A 21,552-nucleotide genomic window follows, 5' to 3' on the forward strand; every position below is an offset into this window, starting at 1 on the left:
TGGGAGTTGAAGTCCACGCATCTTCAAGTTCCTAAGGTTGGGAAACGCTGTTCTAAGGGGAAGGATGGGAGTCACAGTCTAACACAACTGGATGAGGGGTACTCTTGTAAATGTGGTAGGACGCGAGCTTTAGAAGCCTCCGTGCAGCTTTTCCCCCCACGCTGCATCACCACAAGTGCTCCCGCCCGCTTTCGAGCCAGGCCTGCTCCTACAATACCCAGCATCCCCCTCGCCTCTTCCTGCCGCCGGGGGGGTAGAAGGGGCCGTAATAGACACGCGCGATGGTCGCTTTTGCCTTGACGAGCTTGCGTGTCCCAAGCTGCGGCGGGAAACGGTGACGCAGAATATCTGCGACCGCCGCACGAGCAGCGCCAACAGCTGCTGCCCTTTGGGCTTGTGCTGCGGCCGCCGCGTTGCCTCCTGCCGGGAGTAGAAGGGCAACGGGGACCCGGCCGGGGGGTGGGGGTGGGAGGGGATGGCGGAACCCGGCGGGGCCTCGTCAGGGGCGGGCGGAGCTGGTGGGAATTCATCGGGGCCGGGCGGGACCGACCCGGCTTCGCTGCCCCCTGGCGACGCGCAGCTCATCGGCCTCATCGTGGGGCAGCTCAAGAGCCGCGGCCTCTTTGACGCCTTTCGCCGGGACTGCCTGGCCGACGTCGATACCAAGGTAGCGCCTTTCTTCGCTCTGCGCTGCGACGATCCCTCCGCTGCCATTGTGGGAACCTAAATAAGCCCCGCCCATAATTTGGAGGGGGGGAGGGAAGAGTCCCTGTTTTATTTATTTTATTTTATTTTAATTCCATTTATATCCCGCCCTTCTCCGAAGACTCAGGGCGGCTTACAAGCTTAGCAGTAGCCTTCATTCTATGTATATGCCTGCTTATTAGGGCTTTCACACACACCCCAAGCGGCATTATTACAAAGTCAGCTTAATTGCCCCCAACAATCTGGGTCCTCATTTTACCTACCTCGGAAGGATGGAAGGCTGAGTCAACCTTGAGCCTGGTGGGATGCGACCCTGCACTAATTGCAGGCAGCTGGTGTTACTTAAGGAGGCATTAGCCCACTGCTCCACCCACAATAAGTCCATCCTACGGGGTACTTCCAACCAGGGACAGGTATCGTTTTGCTTCGGGCGGGGGTAACGATAACAACTTCCTTTTGTAGATTTTCCACATTGTCTTGCCCTTTCCGCCTGTTTCTTCTCATTCCTCCTCCCCAGACAGTCACTCGAGTTGTTGTTTTGGGCAGAGGCTGCCCGACCAGAAAGCAGCCCCGTTCACTAGTCCAGCGTTTCCCAACCTTAGGAACTTGAAGAGGTGTGGACTTCAACTCCCAGAATTCCCCAGCCAGCTATGCTGGCTGGGGAATTCTGGGAGTTGAAGTCCACGCCTCTTCAAGTTCCTAAGGTTGGAAAACGCTGCACTAGTCAGGCTGTGCTGGGCAGGGCGATCTGGATTTGGAGGGGAAACGGGGATAAGGGCATTCTTAGTGGTCTCTGCAAGTAACAGCGGTCTGTGTTTTTAGCTGGGGCTCCTGTTTATTTTTTTATTTTGATTTTCATTCCATTTATATCCCGCCCTTCTCCGAAGACTCAGGGCGGCTTACAAGCTTAGCAGTAGCCTTCATTCTATGTATATGCCTGCTTATTAGGGCTTTCACACACCCCACCCCAAGCGGCATTATTACAAAGTCAGCTTAATTGCCCCCAACAATCTGGGTCCTCATTTTACCTACCTCGGAAGGATGGAAGGCTGAGTCAACCTTGAGCCTGGTGGGATGCGAACCTGCACTAATTGCAGGCAGCTGGTGTTTGATTTGAAGGTGGGCATCTTTTCCTCCTTCTCGTCTGGATCACGTCACAGCTGTACTCCATTTGTCAACTAGAACAGCAGAACTAATCTTAGACAGGGTGCTTGTAAATGAACAGTAAAATAAAATTGTAAGCCCACTGGGAAAGGTGAGCTTTTGTCCTCTTTCACTGGTGCAACTCAGATTCTTTCAGTATGGTCACTGGTGAGACTTGAAATAGGAGACATCGAGAACCAGTGTTCTGGATGTGAGAGGTTGCTGAACTTTGCATCAGGCTAAGGTGCAAGAAAATACTATGTTAAATCTTAGATATTAAATTATTATCATAGTTTCCATAGCCTGGCAATCGTGTAGGATCAGACGTCTTAGTGTTCTTTCTGTGCAAAGTAAATTTCAATATTGTTGTTGTTGTTAGTTGCGAAGTCGTGTCCAACCCCTCGCAACCCCATGGACAATGTTCCTCCAGGCCTTCCTGTCCTTTACCATCTTCTGGAGTCCCTTTAAGCCCACTCCTACTGCTTCAGTGACTCCATCCAGCCACCTCATTCTCTGTCCCTTTCTTCTGTTGCCCTCAACCTTTCAATTTCAATATAGAAATCACTGTCTCTACAATAAAGGACTGAACCTGCTCATTTGATTTGTAAAAGTTACCACATTGTCAAACTGCCTATGTGCATTCTTGCTTGGCATATATACTGTAATGTGGATGGGGAAGGATTAAATTTTGTAAAGTTGTCCACTTATTGTAAGTAGCCAAATAAGTTATTGTTTATTTGAGTCAATGTATAAACCTTAGGTTCATAGTTAATTAGATTAGTGAGTTAATTTGTATGTTGCCAAATCCAAACAGATTCAAGGCAGCTACAGAACATAGAAAACTGGCAGAAAAAGACCCAGTGATCCATCGAATCTGCACTTGGAGTTTTTTGTTTCTGTTTTTATTTTATTTTTATTTGTTTTTTCATTTTATTGGATAATAGACAAGTGTATCCCAAGCATGTTTAAACTCAGTTACTGATACTGCCTCCACTGGAAGTTGGTTCTAAGATTCCTCTAATCCTAAACATCAGTAATGGCAGTGTAATAAAACATCCATTTAAGGAACTTAATAAAACATATGCAAAATAAATAGCCAACAAAATATCTAGAGTAATATCTAACATTTAAAATGTCCATAATAATATCATCATCCAAGATGATATTATCAAAGGCTTTCCCATTTTTACTCCTTTCTGGAACACCAGCATTAGTAAATTATCTTGTTATAGGTATAAATAACTGGTTTTTGTATTATAAGTTGCTCCTTAGCCACAATGCTTAGTTTTGACCTTTTGAAACATGTTTAACAAGTTATGATGTTTTTAACAGCAGTTGCATGAGGAGAGTGCGTGGGACATGATATTCTGCATTCAACCCCCCAACCCTTACTGAGTTAATGTAATTGGACAAGAGTTGTATTCCTAAATAGTGCTGTCTAAAATCCCAAAGAGAGAGATGGACCAATCGTTTTACTTATATAAGACAGCAAGCTAATATAGCTGAACTGGGACATTTTAGTTTCAAAGACCCTCATTAAGCCTAAGGCATTTAGTCTGATGAATATAATCAATAGGACATTGTTAAAGAATCTACTTTAAATCCTTGCATGGGCTGCACATATACTACCTGATCCTCATTGCAAGCTCCTTATTTTCCCTTCTAAGCCATTCCAATAGTAGCTGTATTATGACTATTTGAAGGCCTTCTGCTCCTTCAGAATCTACTTTGTCTTGTGAAAGCTTTCACTTTTAAGAATTTAGACAGAATTTCCTGTCAAGTCCTCATCAGCTGTGATCTTGGTCAAAACCCAGTATGGAAGGCTATATATATTTACTGAAAGTTAATATACATAACAAAACACATGAACACAAATAAACAATACATATTGTTTTATGAAAACTGTACTGATCAGTAAAATAAAAATAACCTGGTTTTGAATATTAATCAAAGGAGATCATTTTTGATTTTAGAAAGAGCCGGCATAGTCACTTTGTATCAAGGCTGCACCTGTGGAGGTGGTCAATAGAATTAAGTACCTGGAGGTGCAGATAACTAACAATCTGACTTGGTCTCTTCATACGTCATCTTTAGTGAAGCGTGCAAACCAGCATTTGCATTTCCTGCATCGGATGAGGAGAGCACATTTTCTCCTTCTGTCCTGGCCACTTTTTACAGAGGCACCATTGATAGCGTTTTAACAAACTTCATCACTGTTTGGTTTGGTGGTAGCAGTGCCTCAGATAGAAGGTCCATACAGAGAGTGGTAAGGACAGCTCAAGATTATAGGAAACTTGCTTCCCGTTATTCAGGATACTGCTTATAAGCACTACGTGCTTAGACCTAGAAGCATTGTTAAAGACCCCACACACCCATTTCATAGTCAGTGTCTTTGGCTCCCGTCTGGGAGGAGGTTTCGAAGTATTTATAGCAGAACTACTAGATTCTGTAATAGCGTTATTCCTTATGCCATCCATCTTGTAAATTTGCAGGATTCTCTTTTTTTTTCGCCATGTACATGTATACATTCGAACTAGAGTGTGATGTTTCTCTGTGTCTGTGTGTTTGGGTATATGCATAATGGTATTTTTTGAAAGCTCAATGCAATGAAATTTCATTTTAATGCATGCTGATTAGTGTACATTTAAAGGGACAATAAATTTCTCTATTCTTTTCTAAAATAAAAACATATTGAGGTCTTAGTTATGGTCAGATGATAAAACATGAAGATAACGCACACTAGGATATCTCCTTCAGCCCAAATCATGAGAGTCTAAAAGGAGAGTGTATATACCCAACAACAGCCCAACAGCCTTAAATATATTAATATTTATATTAGTACACATTCTACAGTGCATACCAGTAGAACATGTACTAATCAGAGTGCATGACTGTGATATGGCAATATTTGTGATCAATTTAAAGAAAAGATTGAATATGATTAACCCTAAACTTGCATTGAAAAATGATTCTTTCTGATAACAAATTGTCGTAAATGTATTGTCCTAAAGAAAACCCTAGGTTTCATGTCCTATGTCAGTGACTCCCAATATGTTTTTAGAAGGAAGAAAGAAGCATAAGTATATTCTAAGGATGTAAATTAGCAGAAAGGATTAGTAAATAATTAAAAGAGATAAGGAATAAAATGTAAATATATAAGTTTTATAGCAAATACACTAGTGTGGCTATTTGATAAAATCCATGTACAATTAATAAAATTTAACAGATTATCAGAGATTGTAAAAAAAAACACGAGGGAATTACATGACAGTATTAGTCCCTATAATAAGATATGCTTGGAGTTTAAGCCTTCACCACAAGCCTGATGGCATTGACATGAGACCTTTGTACATTTACTGTCAGACGTCTGAACTACCAACAGTGGGAAATGAAAGGAAAAGATATATAAATCAAAATAGCACAAAATAGTAAGAAAAGTTGATGTAAGCCAGGCGTGTCAAACTTGCAATGCCGTGCGACGTATTGCGACTTTTTCCCCATTGCTGGCAATGGGGAGGGCACGGTTTCGTCATGATACATCTGGCCCGCGGGCCGGCAGTTTGACATGGCTGATGTAAGCCAAGTTAGTAAAAAGAAAAGGCCTTCTAGATAAGCAAAGATAGACCATTGAGCAGAATAAGAATAAAATACCTATCACAGATAGAAGGCTTTAATGTAAGCTAAGAAATCAAATACAAATACAGTTGCTTCATGCTGACCCAATAATATCTGATGATTGAATATATATTGTATCACGAGAGGCTAAAAATCAAGGCAAACCTGAACGTAACCATGAAAAATAGATAATTAAATCTCTAAAACCTTCTAACAACACAGTCTAGTCTTATGTGATGAACAGAATACAACTGCTTTTATTATATATTCTATTTCTAGTATATATTATATTGTCTTCAATTTCTGCTACAAGTCTCATTCCCCTCATGGAGTTGAGTCTTATTTCTTTGTAGATATGTGTGTGTATGCGTGTGTGTGTGTGTATGCGTGTGTATACACACACATTTCTTAACACAAATAATATACCGTATGTAATATTTTCTGAGCTCCACATGCAGCCAAACAGCAAAATATAATTGATAAAAGTATAAAATAAATATTCACCACCTTGTCATTAAATGGCTATTTTAGATAGGATAGGATTTTAAAAAGATTCTATACAATATCAGTTCAACAGAATATCATATTCTGAAATCATGACAATTTTTGAGAATGATATTCTATTCCATTTGTCCAGCATGGTCAGTCTATATTTTTGTACTTTCAATAATTATTGTACAATAAGTACAATAACACTTCTAAATGTAGAAATTCAGAATATATATTTAATGAACAAATAGACTCTTTCAAGGTCAAACTATATGGAAAGTTTATAATCATAAATTTTAACTCTTCTTAATTTATGATGTAGTTCTGTTCTATCAGCATTCTGTAAAAGTTAGCAGGTTAGATGCTCAAAATTTGTTAAATCGTATTATGTATTTAAGTTTGTATATATTCTTGAAACTAATCGGGTATTTTTAAATATAAAAACATTGTCATACTTTTGTGAAATGAATATTAGAACATAACATTCCAAATCTAAATCTTTAAATTTGGGGCCGGTATGCTAACCAGCAATGATAGAGGCTGGAATCCAGCAATATATAGAATTTGCATCCCTGCTCTAAAGTTCTTTTGATATATAATTTTCAGAAAGCAGTACTATATACTTTATTTTCCTCTACATCAGGGGTGTCAAACTGCCGGCCCATGGGCCAGACGTGTCACTCAAAAGCCGCGTCCACCCCATTGCCGGCAATGGCAAAACAGTCCTGATACATTGCGCGATGTCGCGTGACGTCACAAGTTTGACATGTCTGCTCTACATGTATCCTTCCTTTCTTTAATAAGCTACCGTGTTTCCCCCAAAATAAGACCGGGTTTTTGTTTTTTGTTTTTTTGGCCTCCAAAAGAGGCACCAGGTCTTATTTCCGGGGTAGGCCTTATCTCACCTCCGGCACCAACAGCCCCACCCAGCCAGTCCATTTATTCTGGGGCCAAAGTTCTGCAGCTGCATTTAGGCCTGCATTTTGCAGTCAGGCCTTTCCAGAAGGCCTAAGCAGCCAAGTACTGAGCTATAGGTTTAATCCATAGCTTGGTGCTCGGCTGCTGAGGTTTTGCAGAACCGAGCTATGGATTGAATCAACGACAGGTATCAGGGCATGGGAGGCCTGGTTGTAGCAGTCCTAAGGTAAATGGGTGCGGAGCGCGAGCAGCTACACACACCCCCGCCCTAGCTTGATTTTTAGGCCTGCACCTAGGGCTTATTTTGGGGGTAGGGTTTATATTAGGCTCAATCCCAAAAATCAAGCTAGGGTGTATTTTTGGGGTAGGGGAAACGTAATAACATTTTATCTAAAGAAGCTGTACTGTTCTACTGTTTCTTCTTCCCAAATAGCAAGCTTTGCTATCATTCTTCTACTTACTGTAGAAGAAGGAACTTTTGAACATTTATCAGGAATATATGGGGAGCCTTAACCAAGAATCCAGCTTATATAAATCAATACAGAAGTGCAGTGTATCAGGGGAAAGGGTGCTTCAGAGGACATGGAGGCATGGATTTAACATCTAGCTGCAACCTTTTAAAGTAGACCTTTTACCACGATTGGGTGGCTGCCTTCTGCAGTGAAAAGGGAGTTTTAAGAACAGTAACTGACGGGGCCACTTTAGAAGCCTTAGAACAGGGGTCTTCAAACATGGCCCTTTTATGACTTGTGGACTTCAACTCCCAGAATTCTTCAGCCAGGCACGCTGGCTGAGGAATTCTGGGAGTTGAAGTCCACAAGTCATAAAAGGGCCAAGTTTGAAGACCCCTGCCTTAGAAGCTATGAGGTATCTTTTTGCCTTCAGAGCTAAAAAAAAAAACCCGCATCATCTTATTTGAAGAATATTCTTTGTGTGTGCTGTTACAAAAGAGTGGGTGTAAAGCATAGGCTTAACAAGCAAAATGTGCCTTAGGAGGCATTCCTGTATGCTTCCGCGCTTTCTCCTGCTTGTATCATTTTCTTATCTTTCAGTTTGCTGTTAGGCTTTGTGTTGTTTTTCTTTTAGAACTGTTTGTCAAAAGTTTGACCAGAATAATTTTTAAACCCCCCCCCCCGAGGAGGATTTTATAAGAAACCCATCAAGTTTGTTGTATTCATTATGCAATTTTGTTTAGCCAGCTTATCAGAATTTGAGACAGAAAGTGGACAACTTTGTATCTACCCACCTGGATAAGCAAGAATGGAACCCAGCAATGAACAAAAACCAACTGCGGAATGGGCTCAGACAGAGTGTGACTCAGTAAGTAGAAGGTACTAAATATAAAAATCGTTGAAGAGAAATAAACCCTTATATTTGGATAGGAATTATAAGAATGCTCCCTGATGCTTTGGGTAGGCCTTCAACTATATATGTTTTATCTATTGAGGTGTTACTTAGGCACCTTTGCAATCTGACCGATGGCCTTTGGCCATTTTGATATGGTGCAGCTATTTGTGCGTCCATATGGACGTGGGCACATATGGACGTGGGCAGGGACGCGGTGGCTCAGTGGGTTAGGATGCTGAACTTGTCGATCAGAAGGTCAGCAGTTTGGCGGGTCGAATCCCGAGTGCCGCGTAGCAGAGTGAGCGCCTGTTACTCGTCCCAGCTTCTGCCAACCTAGCAGTTCGAAAGCACGTAAAAAATGCAACTAGAAAAATAGGGACCACTACGGTGGGAAGGTAACAGCGTTCCGTGCGCCTTTGGCATCTAGTCATGCCGGCCACATGACCACGGAGACGTCCTCGGACAAGCGCTGGCTCTTCAGCTTTGAAACGGAGATGAGCACCGGCCCCTAGAGTCGGAAACGACTAGCACACATGTGCGGGGGAACCTTTACCTTTACCTTTACCTTTACTTTATGGACGTGGGCATGCTGCCCCTATAAACTTCTTAAAGAAGACCTGACTTTTCCTAGGTTCACGCAGTAGTCAGTTAGTATCAAGAAAATAGCATGTTTCAATTAAGGAGAGATGACAGTTTATATGGAAATCTCCATATATCTGGTTGAATTTTCAGAGAAAGACTGAACATATATGCAATATACTATATAAATGTAATACGATGGGGCATCGAAGCATTCTTACAGGACTCATGTTTCTAGAACAAGTGGCCACATAATGAGGATTACAAGCAACCTCTCCTGAGGTGAAAATGGCATATTAGTGATTTGCAGTATTTTAAATCTCATCTTTTCTCACCTCCAGTCCCGAATAAAACTCAGTAGTTCCATCAGCTTAAAATTGTGCCGTGTACTTTTGTCCAGCAGAGTGCAGTAGTAACACACTTTGTACAGTTTCCTGAGTAGCTACTGCAGTTAAATCAGTTTAAACAGCACAGCGTTTGTTCTTTGTAAATATGTAGAGAATATTCACTAATTTAATTACATCCTGTGGTTTAAGTAAAATTAGATTTTGACAGCCTTCTGTAACTTTTTAATTTTAATATAGTAAATTATTCGGGAGAAATGAGACAAACATACTTCTATTTGAAGCATGCAGTGGAGAGGAAATAATGGATTACAGTCTGCCACTATACATGTGCTAAAATGTAGTGTGTATTTAGTAGTAGATATTTAAATCATAGCCAAGAAGAAAAACAGAATAAGAAAAACTGAAATATAAAAACTATACAAACTAAATAAAAATTCAAATTAATGTTTGATTAGTATTGCATATTAAAACGTCTGGTATCATTTTAAGACTTTAAAACAATTGTGGAATCAAGCCAATGTTCATTATTTTAAAAAGTGATCATTGTAGAATTAACAACTAACCAAAATGTTTAATCTAAAAATTGTATATTTATCAAGCTAAAACTAATATAAAAACCTATGTTAAGAGAAACCTAACTTCAGGTGTACTTCATATCCATATGTAGAATTATAATCCACAAATATTTTCCAAGGTAAATTACGTTATGTATTAAACTTATTTTTCAAATACAAGATTTTTAGCAAGATGAATACTCCCATAGCTTAATTTGCCATTCTTCTAAAGAGGGAATTATATGTGATCTCTAGTAAAAGGCATAAAGAATGTTGGCAGCTGTTGTCATATTGAAAGCCAACTAAGTGTACTTAGTAGGGATAGAAGTTTGATAATGTTTAATGAAAACAGTTGGCAGAAAAGAGAATTCAGCTTTTAAAGCTGTTTCATTCTGTAATATATCATCTTTCAGAATTGTTGAGCTTTACAACAGTGCCACCAGATAGAAAAATATTATTTGACATAATTGTTGCACTTCCAGCAGTTTTTACTTCACTATAGTAATATACCAATGATAAAATTTCTTGTTTTAGTTTTCTCTATGCGTAACATTCATTTGTCTTCCATTTAACAGCAATCCTATTGTTACATAGCAATTGTATAGTTTAAATTCTTTATTCACTTAGTCATATCATCTTTCAATTTGTTCGATTTCTAAATCATATTTCAATAACATCTTCTAAATGAGTCCAGCAGATGTTCTGAAATAGGTTTTTCACATATTGTCATAACCCTTAACCATTTGCCTTGTTTTTATAATTCCTTTTGAATTATGCTGCTTATTTGGAGATACTAAAAACAATAAAGTGAATCTGGTCATTTTGAAGAAAGAATTTTGAAACGTTTAATCTTTGGGTTTTTATAAGAATTAAGTCTTACAGCCTGTACAAATTACTACACTTATCAAATTATCATTTACTTGAAAATTTAACATTGAAACAAGGAATAATAAGTCTGACCTGATTCTTTTTCTATGTTTAGATATGCTAAAACAGGGGTCTTCAAACTTGGCCCTTTTATGACTTGTGGACTTCAGCTCCCAGAATTCCTCAGCCAGCATTGCTGGCTGAGGAAGTCTGGGAGCTGAAGTCCACAAGTCATAAAAGGGCCAAGTTTGAAGACCCCTGTGCTAAAACATACAGTGGTGCCATAATAATGTGCGGTGAAGTTCAAAGGTGGTGCTGATAAAGCCCTGTTTTAAATTCTAACATGCGGACTCCAGAAGGCAAAGGACTTAAGGCTTTAACTGGCAATTTTAAAAATAATTTTTATTCATTTATGTCTAGACGCCTATGGAGATTCTTAGTCATCCAGGTCATCGTTGTCCCAGAGGTGCTTTTTCAAACAGCAACTGGACTTTCTTTGTTTTTCTTTGAGGATGTTTCGCTTCTCATCCAAGAAGCTGCTTCATTCCCCACCTTTATGTATTTATTTATTATTTATTTATTTATTTATTTATTTATTTATTTCCTGCCTTTATTATTTTATCTGCTATACTTTCAAATAAGAGCCCCCACTGAACCCATCTCAAGTCCTCCAGGCCTTAATTGAATGCAGTAAGATGCAGGTGTTTCATATAAATAGAGCAAGAGCACACATTGAGCTCAAAATACAGTTCGGTTTAGTTTATTAACTTGTATGGCTTAATCAGAGTAGGGCAGAGACTACTAAGCATTTCTCTTGATTTCTTCCTGGACAGAAAGGCACAGTATAAACCAGACATGTCAAACACAAGGCCCAGGGGCCAGATCAGGCCCGCGAAGTGGTTTCATGTGGCCCGCGAAGCCATCCTGGAAACAGTGAGGGAACGGCCCCCACTGCCTTTGGCCCTGGCCCAGAGACCCTCCTTCTGCCAGAGACCCTCAGATCTGTCCCACTCCTGCCCAGGCCCCCATAGGCACCCTGGATGCGAACGATGTAGAGCTGGCCATGCCCACCCAGTAGGCCATATGCACTTTAGCCACACCCACCCAGTAGGCTACACCCACCCAGGCCATACCCACCCGGCCCCCTGAGGGCAACCGCAATGCTGATGCGGCCCTCAATGAAATTGAGTTTGACACCCCTGGTATAAACAGATCTAATGATCATTTGCAACACCAATCAACACTAGTTTATCACGAATTTATTCCAAGATGCATTTTGTAAGCCGTATTTATGATTTAGATATGTTCAGTTTGGAAAAACCTCGACGTAATAGAAAAAACCAGCATCTGTCTGACTAATTCTTAGCTTTGCTTGTTACATGATTGTGAATATCCTTTTTCTTGTTTTACAATAACATGGGACAAACTGTGCACCACGTAATCTTAATCCCCTCCTTTTTCATTTAATAAGTTTGGCTCAGAAATAAGATAAATATAACATCATCAACTGAATTCTGCCTGCACTAATCTTGTGGATACTCAAAGCACCTAGTGATGGTTTCTAGGTATAATTCTGCTACTATAGGGAACTTGCCTACTATAATAGCAATATTGCAGCCTTTATCTGCACCGCATAGAGCTACTATGGCAGTACAAGGCACAGCTTACCAAGTAGGAGGTGGAAAAGCATTTGAGCAGATCGGAGTTCATGCCAGATTAGACCTGCCCTTCTGAAAAGCTGAGTGTCAAAGAATACTGATCTTCTTAAGTGCCCACGTAGCCTCAAAATAGCAGGTACTGTTAGTTTTCTGCCGAGGAGGTAGGGTCACATTAGGTTTGCATTTGCGTTCCCAAATGCTCTTCAGTGTCTCTGTTTTTGCTTCCTAACTTCTTGTAGACATGACTCAACCCAACCAGACAGCTGATTCCCTGCTCTCTTTATCCGGGGCAGCCTTGAAGCAATGTCACTTCTTGGGTTTTGACACACTGTTCTCAAAAAAGCTCTTTGTCATGTGTTGCAAATGTTTGTTTTTGCCTTGTGAAAAAAGGTTCTCATATGTCTAGACTTGGCAGATGTCAGAGCGATTGACAGTGGTAGAGCCTGGGGTGAAGGCCACCTTTCTCTTCTTCTTCTCACGTACCAGCCAAAAAGGTCACCTTCCTCACCCCACAACCTACCTATCTCTACCAAATGGGTGTGCTTTTATTTTATTTTTCCTTCCTCTGCTTTGTGTGAAGGCATGCTTTTGTTTGTTTTTATTTGCATCCCACAAGCGCCCGACCACAACTTCTAACCACGATACTTTTGAAGTGATTGGGCGATCGCATCTCTGTTGTCCATTTTGCAAGCACCCTTGGAAGTGCAGGCTCAGAACCAATCGGGAGTTTTCTTTACAAAAGTTGGGGTGCTTCTCTCGTGTAAATGCTGCCAAGAACGCTGTCATTCTTGCCACTGTAAAGCTAATTGCAGTTGACATGATGGCTCCGGAGAGCTCTAGGTGGGGGCTGCAGGAAAGATCTTTGACAGAAACTGAATGGCTCTTTTGTCTCTGGCCCAGGTCAGGGATGCTGGAAGCTGGAGTGGACAGAATTATTTCTCAGGTGGTGGATCCAAAACTAAACCACATCTTCAGGCCACAGATAGAGAAGGCAATTCATGATTTCCTGGCTGCACAGAAGAAAGAGGACTCGGTGCCAGCTCCACCCCCAGAGCCTGAGACTCAGAATCCTTCTCCACCCCAAGATGCCTCGTAAGGTCTGGTATTTCTGTACGTCTTTCTTTGCACACGCTTGTACGGGTAGTCCTCAACTTACGACCACAATTAAGCCCAAAATTGTATGTGGCTACGTGAGGCATTCGTTAAGTGAATTTTGCCCCATTTTACAACTTTTCTTGCCGCCGTTGTTAAGTGAATCACTGCAGTTGTTAAATTAGTGACATGGTTGTTAAGTGAATCTGGCTTCCCCATTGACTTTGCTTGTCAGAAGGTCGCAAAAGGGGATTACGTGACCCTGGGACACCACAACCGTCATAAATGTGAATCAGTTGTCAAGCATCTGAATGTCAATCATGTGGCCATGGGGCTGCTACAACGGTCATAAGTGTGAAAAATGGTCATAAGTCACTTTTTTCAATGCCGTTGTAACTTTAGATAGTCACTAACCAAACCAAACTGTTGTAGACGAGGACTACCTGTCATCCTTTTGTGAACCACTCATGTAAATTAAATAGCCAAAAGGCAGCATTTGATTGTCAGGTCTGTGCCAAAAATTACTGCAAAAGTAAGAACAAGCTGTGACTTTGAAGTCTATAATATTTGTCATTTAAAGCACTGGATTACTGTACAACAGTACATTTTTTACCAGGCGAGGTAGCAATTTGGTTACTCAAAAGATACAGGAAGGATTGCAACTCAAATGGTTGCAATAAAGGCTTACTTTATTAAGAGTTCATTAATTTTGGGAAAACAAAAAAAAGTGGACCAGTCATTAAAAATGTGAAGAATAACATAGAGAATCGTAGCGTTGTTTCAGCTGAGCCTGAATTATCTTAACTGACTGATTTCGGGTAACTTACACAATGTATAAAAAGAGTCAATGGCTGTCTCTCATCTAGCTCTCATCTTGTGGGACATTGAGATGTTTTGCAGACTCCAGATAAAGCATCCTAGTGTTGGTAAATACTAACCATTTCTGTTAGGTGCTCCATAAAACACAACTCACCATTCTGAATCAAAAGTTAACTACAGCGAGTTTCAACGTGCATCGGTTATCATGACTTTAGAGATTTAGAACATAGAGAATTAGGTCTACAGTCCCTATTTTTTAGCAGAGATCCACCTTGCTCAAAGATGTGAATAGGAAATTTGCCTTTCGGATTTTGAGCTTCTTTTTCTTTACCAGAATCACGAGTTGCTACCCTGTAGTCTGCATCACAGAGAAAATATGGCAGACGTTTTCTCTGACTTCACACACGATGTGCATATAAAGTTCAGTGTGATATTAAGGACATATCCCTCCCCTTACTTAGTCATAGAAAAAGAATACAGATTCTCTTTTAAAGCTATGCCTTAAGGCATTGGAAAGCACAGTGTCTTGTTGCTTTTAGGATTATTTTAAAGGCAAGTCAGATGGGGAAGAGACTCCACTTTTTAGTGTATAAAATAACTGTATTTTAGTCATTTGTCAAGAAAAAATACAGTTGCTAAATCCTAATACAAAATTGAGAGCACTCACCTTAATCTTTGTTTGGTTATCACAGCATATTGGCGCCTTAGTCTTACCATTGGCTTTCACCACCCTGATACACCTCATGTGCACTCAGTGACCCACACATTTGATTAGCGAATGTGTGGGCGAAAGCAGGGAGTGACGGTGTTCAAAGTATGCCATTCACTCTTACGAATCCTCGAGTTACGAATGGAATGGGCAGGCTCCATTACATTCGTAACGCAAGCACTCCCTGTAACCAGGTTTAAGCTAAATTTGGAGCCTTTTTGTTTGGCTATTAATCTTAATTAAGCTGAAGTAGCAGCTGGTTTAATGAGAGTAGAGCAAAACTGATTCTTATCTTTTCCTTTTGCAGTGCATTTCTGGATTTAAGGTGGCTGCAGTTTCAAAACCCAGGCTGACAATTTGGCAACGGGCTACATATCTGCAGGAGTACAGATTGTCAGCTATTATCAACTGCGATTGAAGAATAGGGTTGACCAAAGTCACCAATGGTTTCTGTTTGGTACGGAGGCATCAGCTAGATGTGGAAGAGATTGCGATTTGGTGAAGTAGCATCTGTTTTGCTATTTCTTTTAGGGGAATGGCATCTTTTAAGGAGCCACAATAGGGAAAAGGGTTTCAGGTGTGATGTTAGTGAATTTGGTGGTATTGGGAAATGTAGCAATAGGAAAAGGGTACATTTTTCAGTCTGCTTGGTTTCCTTAGAGGCCACTGTGTCAGAATTACCCAGAAGGCTAGTAATTGAGCAGTGGGCATGCAAGTATAAAGCAGTTCAAGTTACTAGAAAATGATTCTTGGGGACTAGATCGTTATTGAATTTAAGTAATACCTCACTTGCAGTGCCTATCCAAGTCAAGAATTTTCATAATTGGCTTTTTACCAGTGTCCAAAGCAAAGTCTCTGCCAGATTTCTGGAAGTGATATCTTTCATACGTTGATGCTCAGCTCCTTACAGTCTGATCAAAGAAATTGGCATGGAACGAGAAATGGCTTCTCCTGGGGGCTTTGCAGTAGGAGACAGTTGTCTCATTTGTGAGATTCTTCAGGTGCCTGTTCAAAGCTGCTTGGAGAGTCCCCAAAACTCTGATGGACATTTGTGCTCAAATATTTGAAAAACAAATATCTGAAGCACTTTTAATAATAAAATATTAGAAAAAATCTCAATTGTGGAAGTGTTTTTATATATGGATACCTTTTTCATCACAATGAACTGATGTATCGGCTCAGTAGTATTTGTGTCCACTTCTAAGGATTTGTTAGGAATTTGAGAGGGTGAGAAGGCTTCAGAAATTGGATGTCCTGATCATACGGTGCCTCCATAAAGCAGTCTCTTAATACTAGTTAAACTAGTTTAAAGCAATACTAGGCCAATATGTTAGGGACTATTTGTATCGTTCTAACTCTACAATAAGTATTTGTAATGCTTCATTTCACTTTCCCTATTTTTACTTGCAAAAAACAATACTTATTCTATAATTGCTAACAGTGTAGCTTAAGGATAGGGGTGTAAACTTACATTCATTCTAAATGTGTTCTTCAAATTATAATAGAAGTACAATAAATTTAATAAACATTTTAGGTTTTTTTTTAAAAAAATCCATTATCTCCAGTTTGTAGTATCAATTTTTTGCTTTGAACATATTGAATTTATCAACTTCCAGCTGAAGAATAACAAGGTAACACATCTCCAAACAAGTGGAGATGATGTCACAGCCATGACTGTGGGACAGGTGAGTAGGCTGATCCCACAGAACCTCTCCGGAAAAGGAGAGGAAAGGAGATTACCCACCTGTGCTCTGGATGACTGTCCCTCGCAAGGAGATCATGGGACAGCAGTTTGCCATGGGTTTAAGCACAAGTACATGAAGAGAAGCCAAGCCATCAAGCTGTCAACGGTGGTGGAGTTTTTTTTAAGGACGCTGGATTTCTAATCACTTTTGGAAATTAACTATTTAACTATCTTAAGACTAATAGGGAACTTCAAAATGAGAAGCAAAATCATCTGGTGTGCTTACCTTCATTGCAGAATAAAAGAAAACTATAAATCTAAGGTTTAAAGAATTTGAAATAAACCACAAAAAGCTAAATAAGAATTTTAACTAAAATTTATAAATGAATAAAGGGACCACACAAATCTGGAATACTAGGACTTTTGCTATAAGATTTTGGAAATAATTATATATAAATAGCTAGCACCTTAGTGAGAACCAAATTGTTTAATCTAAAGCGGGTCTTCAAACTTGTCCCTTTTATGACACGGACTTCAACTCCCAGAATTCCTCAGCCAGGCATGCTGACTGAGGAATTCTGGAAGTTGAAGTCCACAGTCATAAAATGGCCAGGTTTGAAGAGCCCCTGATCTAAAGTCACAACAGAAATTTGAAACTTTGTGATTTCAGAAATTGGACACAAGAGGGGAACTAAAGATTCCAGATACAAAAGGAAAAACAAAAAGAGAAAAGCCTGCCTTTTATTTTAGGTCAGTATCAGTACTATTTTTATGGTTTCTGTTTATATAGTTGTTGTTTTTTTATCCCTTCATTGCTAGGCCCTTAATCTTTTGGAAATTCTGCAGTGACTGATCCTAAAATTGTCGTTTTTAGCTTCCTGAAAGCTGTCTGAAATGTGCTAGGAAGTACTATCCTGATAACTTTCTGTTGTGGGGTCCTTAGTGCTCTCTGAGCTTGGTTGTTTTCTTGCAGATATTTCATTAGCAAACTAAGTAATATCGGTGCTAGAAGAAAGTAGGATTTACTCTTATGTTTATATATTAGTGGCTTAGCCTATCAGTGTTGTTGGTTCCTTGATTAAGCTATTGTATACTGTAAGCCTGTTTGTCAGAGTTGGTAGTTTCTTATTTGAGGTATTGTTTAGAATAATAAAGAACAAAAAATGAAGAATAGTCTTGTATTGTCTTCTGGTGTGTGTGTGTGTGTGTGTGTGTGTGTGTGTGTGTGTGTTATATATCAAAAGGCAACACAAGACTATTTTTTGTTATAGCCACTTGAGATAGCATATATGATATTTCCTGCTCATAGTTAATATTTATGAATCCCAAAAGGATAGTGCAGAAGCTTTGAAAATTTGCCCCTTTGAGATCAGCCACAATCCAAGAATAGTGGTTAGGGATATGGTTATTATTATCTGGAGGATTCTTGTGGCTTTCAGGGACACTGCACTGCAAATAATGGATAGTTTCGACTATGCCAGCTTCCCCACCAGATTTGCTCAAATTTGGCCAGATTAGTGGTGGAGTTTCCTCGTATTATGATACTGGGACATTTCAAAACTGCCTTTTCTGGATGCAGAGTGAGAGGTGGCTTTGGAATGTATGCTCACCCTAATAACCATAGACATAATTCAGGTTATTGAGGGCCTAATGCACAGCAGGGGTCTCTAGAGTTGTTTTTATATTGGGATTGTGGTAAGATAATTTGGATATGGGGAAAATTAGGATCAGTCCCTTGTCATAATCAGATCACTTTTAGATGGCTTTGAAGTTCTCTACAGCCGTCTTCCATTTCAAGGAGGTAGGACCTGTTACATTATTCGACCCAAGTGGATCTGCTGAGGAGGCTTTTGAGATTTATTCTGAGGCTATAGTACAGTTTGGCTGAGATGTTAATGACTAGTTGAAATAAATGAGGGATACCCTCCTAGACTTGGCCACTGCTTGAAAAAGCTGGTAGCTGCCATAGTTTGGAAGGCTTTTGTATATATCCTTCTTAGGTGCTAATTATGCATGCTTCTAGACTGAGGGACACTATTCACCATCACTTATGCTTTGGTCAGCATCTGTCTCAGGGGTCCCCAACCTCCGGTCTGTGGACCGGTACCGGGCTGTGGCATGCCAGCAACTGGGCCGCGCAAACAAGCAGAGCCCCATCTGTGGGATGCAGGCATCACACAAAACCACACAGTCTCTGATCCACAAAGCCGGTCCCTGGTGCCCAAAAGGTTGGGGACCTCTGATCTATCTGGATTGTGGCAATGCTTTCTAATAAGATTGATCTTGAGGATGGTTTGAAACTTGCAAATAATCTTGCAAGCAGAGCAGACAATTCTGGGGGTGCCTCAATAGTCCAATATAGCCTCCACATTATGAGCTGCATTGGGCTTCTGGGTGCAATTCAAGTTGCTAGTTATCAAAGCCCTCCATGGCACAAGGCTGCCTGTCTCCAATTATTTCTGCATATTCCATGAGATCTGACAAGGCGAGCATTCTCCAAGGATCTTTTATTAAACATTGTCATCTTATGGGAATCCAGAAGTATGCCTTCTCTGTCACAGAACCTGCCCTGTGAAAAGCATACCTTCTGAGATTTAGATAGTCCTGAACCTACTGGCTTTTCATAAAGTGTTGAAGACTAGTTCTCCTTCTGGACAGAGAACTGGATTGTCTGTCTTTGGCTGGTGTAATTGTATACCTTAGAGCAGGGGTAGGCAACCTTGGCTCTTTTATGACTCGTGGAATTCTGGCTCAGGAATTCTGGGAGTTGAAGTCCACGAGTCATAAAAGAGCCAAGGTTACCTACCCTTGTCTTAGAGTCACCCAGGGGTGTGATGTGTTTTTGTAACTTTTAATTTACAGTTATTTTAAGAAATGGTTGTGTCAAGTGGGCAGTCCCAGAATCTGAATTAATAATTAATGCTAATTCCTCAGGCAGCCTTAGGTTGTTGTGTAAGTATTCTGATACCACAAGTAATGCTGCATCAAATAACTCTCTTAATTATGATTTTTTTTTTAAAAAAAAAAGTGCAACTTCTAGGAAAAGTTGGTCCTTGGGTGGATTTTGTATTAAGTCAGAAATAAAGGACAAATTCATAAACTTGTCAGGGAAAATAAGTATCTCTAAATAATACAAAATGCATAAATTTGCCTAATTAATATGAATATCTTTAAAGCTATTCTCTCAGATTTGCCAGGGTTGATTAATCCTGCACTATGATAATGCTGCAGCCTTATGCTCATCCTCTGTAAGTGTCTTTCCCAACCTTCTTTCTCCAAATGTATTGCTCAAATTGGTTAAGAAAGATGTAGTCTAGTGCATGTGGGAAGGTTGGGGAAAGATGTTCTAGAAAATAAAGCATGCTGGTTATTTAGATGATGTTAGCCATGAATGAATGAAAATCTCCAAGACAATATAGTGATTTCTTAGACGTCATGAAATAATTTCAAGTTTTCTTCAGTTTAATATTTTAAAGATATTAAACAGCCAATGTTGCACGTCAATGCCCCTATATTTGCAAAGATCAGCTCTTGTGACAAACTGAGTTTTAACTAAGCCAGGGTAGGCAGTAGTACCTGCTGTATCTGCTTATATTTTTCTTAACACCTAGTAAGATCTTTGTCCTACTTTAATTTGGGTGGCCAAGGGTATTCTTAAAAACAAAATTCACTTTGGAAATTGTCTCTGCTTTCTCAGAAAAAAGCCTGTGAAGCCTGGACAGTGAGTAGAAGATATCCTTAAGCACCTAGGAGTAGCAGAGAGAAACTCACCAATTTGCCTTCTACCAAAGGTGTGGCACGGGGTGAGTCGAGTCATATTGACAACGGCCGCCACTTCTTAAAATCACTGGTTTTGTGATGATGCCAGCAACATCTTCTCAAAATCCCAAAGTCCCTACTGGTTCAGAAGGGTTACTTAGTCCTGCCATGAGCTAAGTAAGTGAGTTTGAGGGAGGTTTGAAACATTTCTGCTGGACGTCAGTGTTATATTGCGGAAGGAAGCAGCATTTGGTCAGCCATCAAAGGAAAATGTAACAAGAGAAGCAGAGGTATCAATGGACTGCGATCAAAACAGTCAAGAAAGCAGCCACAGTGATACAATCAAAGCACTGCCTGTTCCTTTATGTGCATTGCCCAATACCGCATGGTAAGCTAACCAATGAAACATTGGTCTGGTCTGCTCATCTTTAAGCAAAAGCATAAATTTAAAATGACCAAACAGGAACACTATAGTTTGTCCACTCAAATGATGTAACTCGGGAAGAAATGGATGCTTTTCCTTCCAAAAAGTGTCCAAATAACAGGAGGATATTTCAGATGAGATGGCTCATAGGATCAAATGGGCTGCTTCTTCCTAGAAGGCTTCATAGGTTTTAACTGAATTGGTTCCTGCTTCTTGGAGCGGTCATTTAATACCTTGAATGTGCCCTCTTGGAAGAGTATGCTAGTGCCATTAATAGGCCTCAGGAAATTGCTGCATTTTTTCATCTGATACATTTATAATGTGAAAGAGCTTAAAAGATTTTCTGCCTTCTCAGCTTTCTCCTGTCATGGTCATGTGTACTAGCCTGCTGAGTCATGAGAAACCAGCTGTGATTTAATTTTTAATTTATAAATAAATAAAGTAAACCTTGGGCACAAACTGAAGATTGTATGTTTCAAAAGCAGCACAGTTCCTTTGAAGGTTTGATAGGTATACAAATAGGAAACAGCAAGACATCTTTGATATTATAGCTGCAGATTTTGCTAGAAACTTTTCAGCAAAATGGAAAATGTAGTTTTACTGTAATTGCATCTTTCCCCCCCTCAACCCCCACGCCATTGAGAAACTTCTTGGGCCTCTTGACTTTTTAATTCACCATATTTAAAAGTGGCCAGTGTGACTGAGGTTAATATATAATTTGTTCAAAGTACTTTACATACTCAAATGAACTCTGCTTGTATTCATTTTCAAGCATTAAAACTATCACTCTTTTAAGGAAGGAATGGGGTGAAAAATGTTTTATACACCAGACTAATAGAATCC

At 39.9% G+C, this 21,552-nt stretch overlaps 1 protein-coding gene across 1 annotated transcript; it reads left to right on the forward strand.

Moving 5' to 3' along the window:
* Positions 1 to 413: 413 nt before the first annotated feature.
* Positions 414 to 16,393, forward strand: BOD1 (biorientation of chromosomes in cell division 1). Its single transcript, XM_083354401.1, has 4 exons — positions 414 to 667; positions 8,066 to 8,190; positions 13,123 to 13,319; positions 15,150 to 16,393. The coding sequence occupies exons 1-3, from the start codon at positions 476 to 478 to the stop codon at positions 13,316 to 13,318; spliced, it is 513 nt and encodes a 170-aa protein (XP_083210527.1). The 5' UTR covers positions 414 to 475; the 3' UTR covers position 13,319; positions 15,150 to 16,393.
* The last annotated feature ends 5,159 nt before the right edge of the window (positions 16,394 to 21,552 follow it).

Source organism: Vipera ursinii (assembly GCF_947247035.1).
Source record: "Vipera ursinii genome assembly, chromosome: 2".
Lineage (NCBI taxonomy): Eukaryota > Metazoa > Chordata > Lepidosauria > Squamata > Viperidae > Vipera > Vipera ursinii.

What these genes read in the sequence shown, in the direction of transcription:
- BOD1 (XM_083354401.1), top strand. Translation starts at nt 476, where the DNA reads ATGGCGGAACCCGGCGGGGCCTCGTCAGGGGCGGGCGGAGCTGGTGGG. An exon ending in TGGCCGACGTCGATACCAAG is followed by an intron (nt 668 to 8,065) that starts GTAGCGCCTTTC and finishes AATTTTGTTTAG; the next exon opens with CCAGCTTATCAGAATTTGAG. An exon ending in CTCAGACAGAGTGTGACTCA is followed by an intron (nt 8,191 to 13,122) that starts GTAAGTAGAAGG and finishes TCTCTGGCCCAG; the next exon opens with GTCAGGGATGCTGGAAGCTG.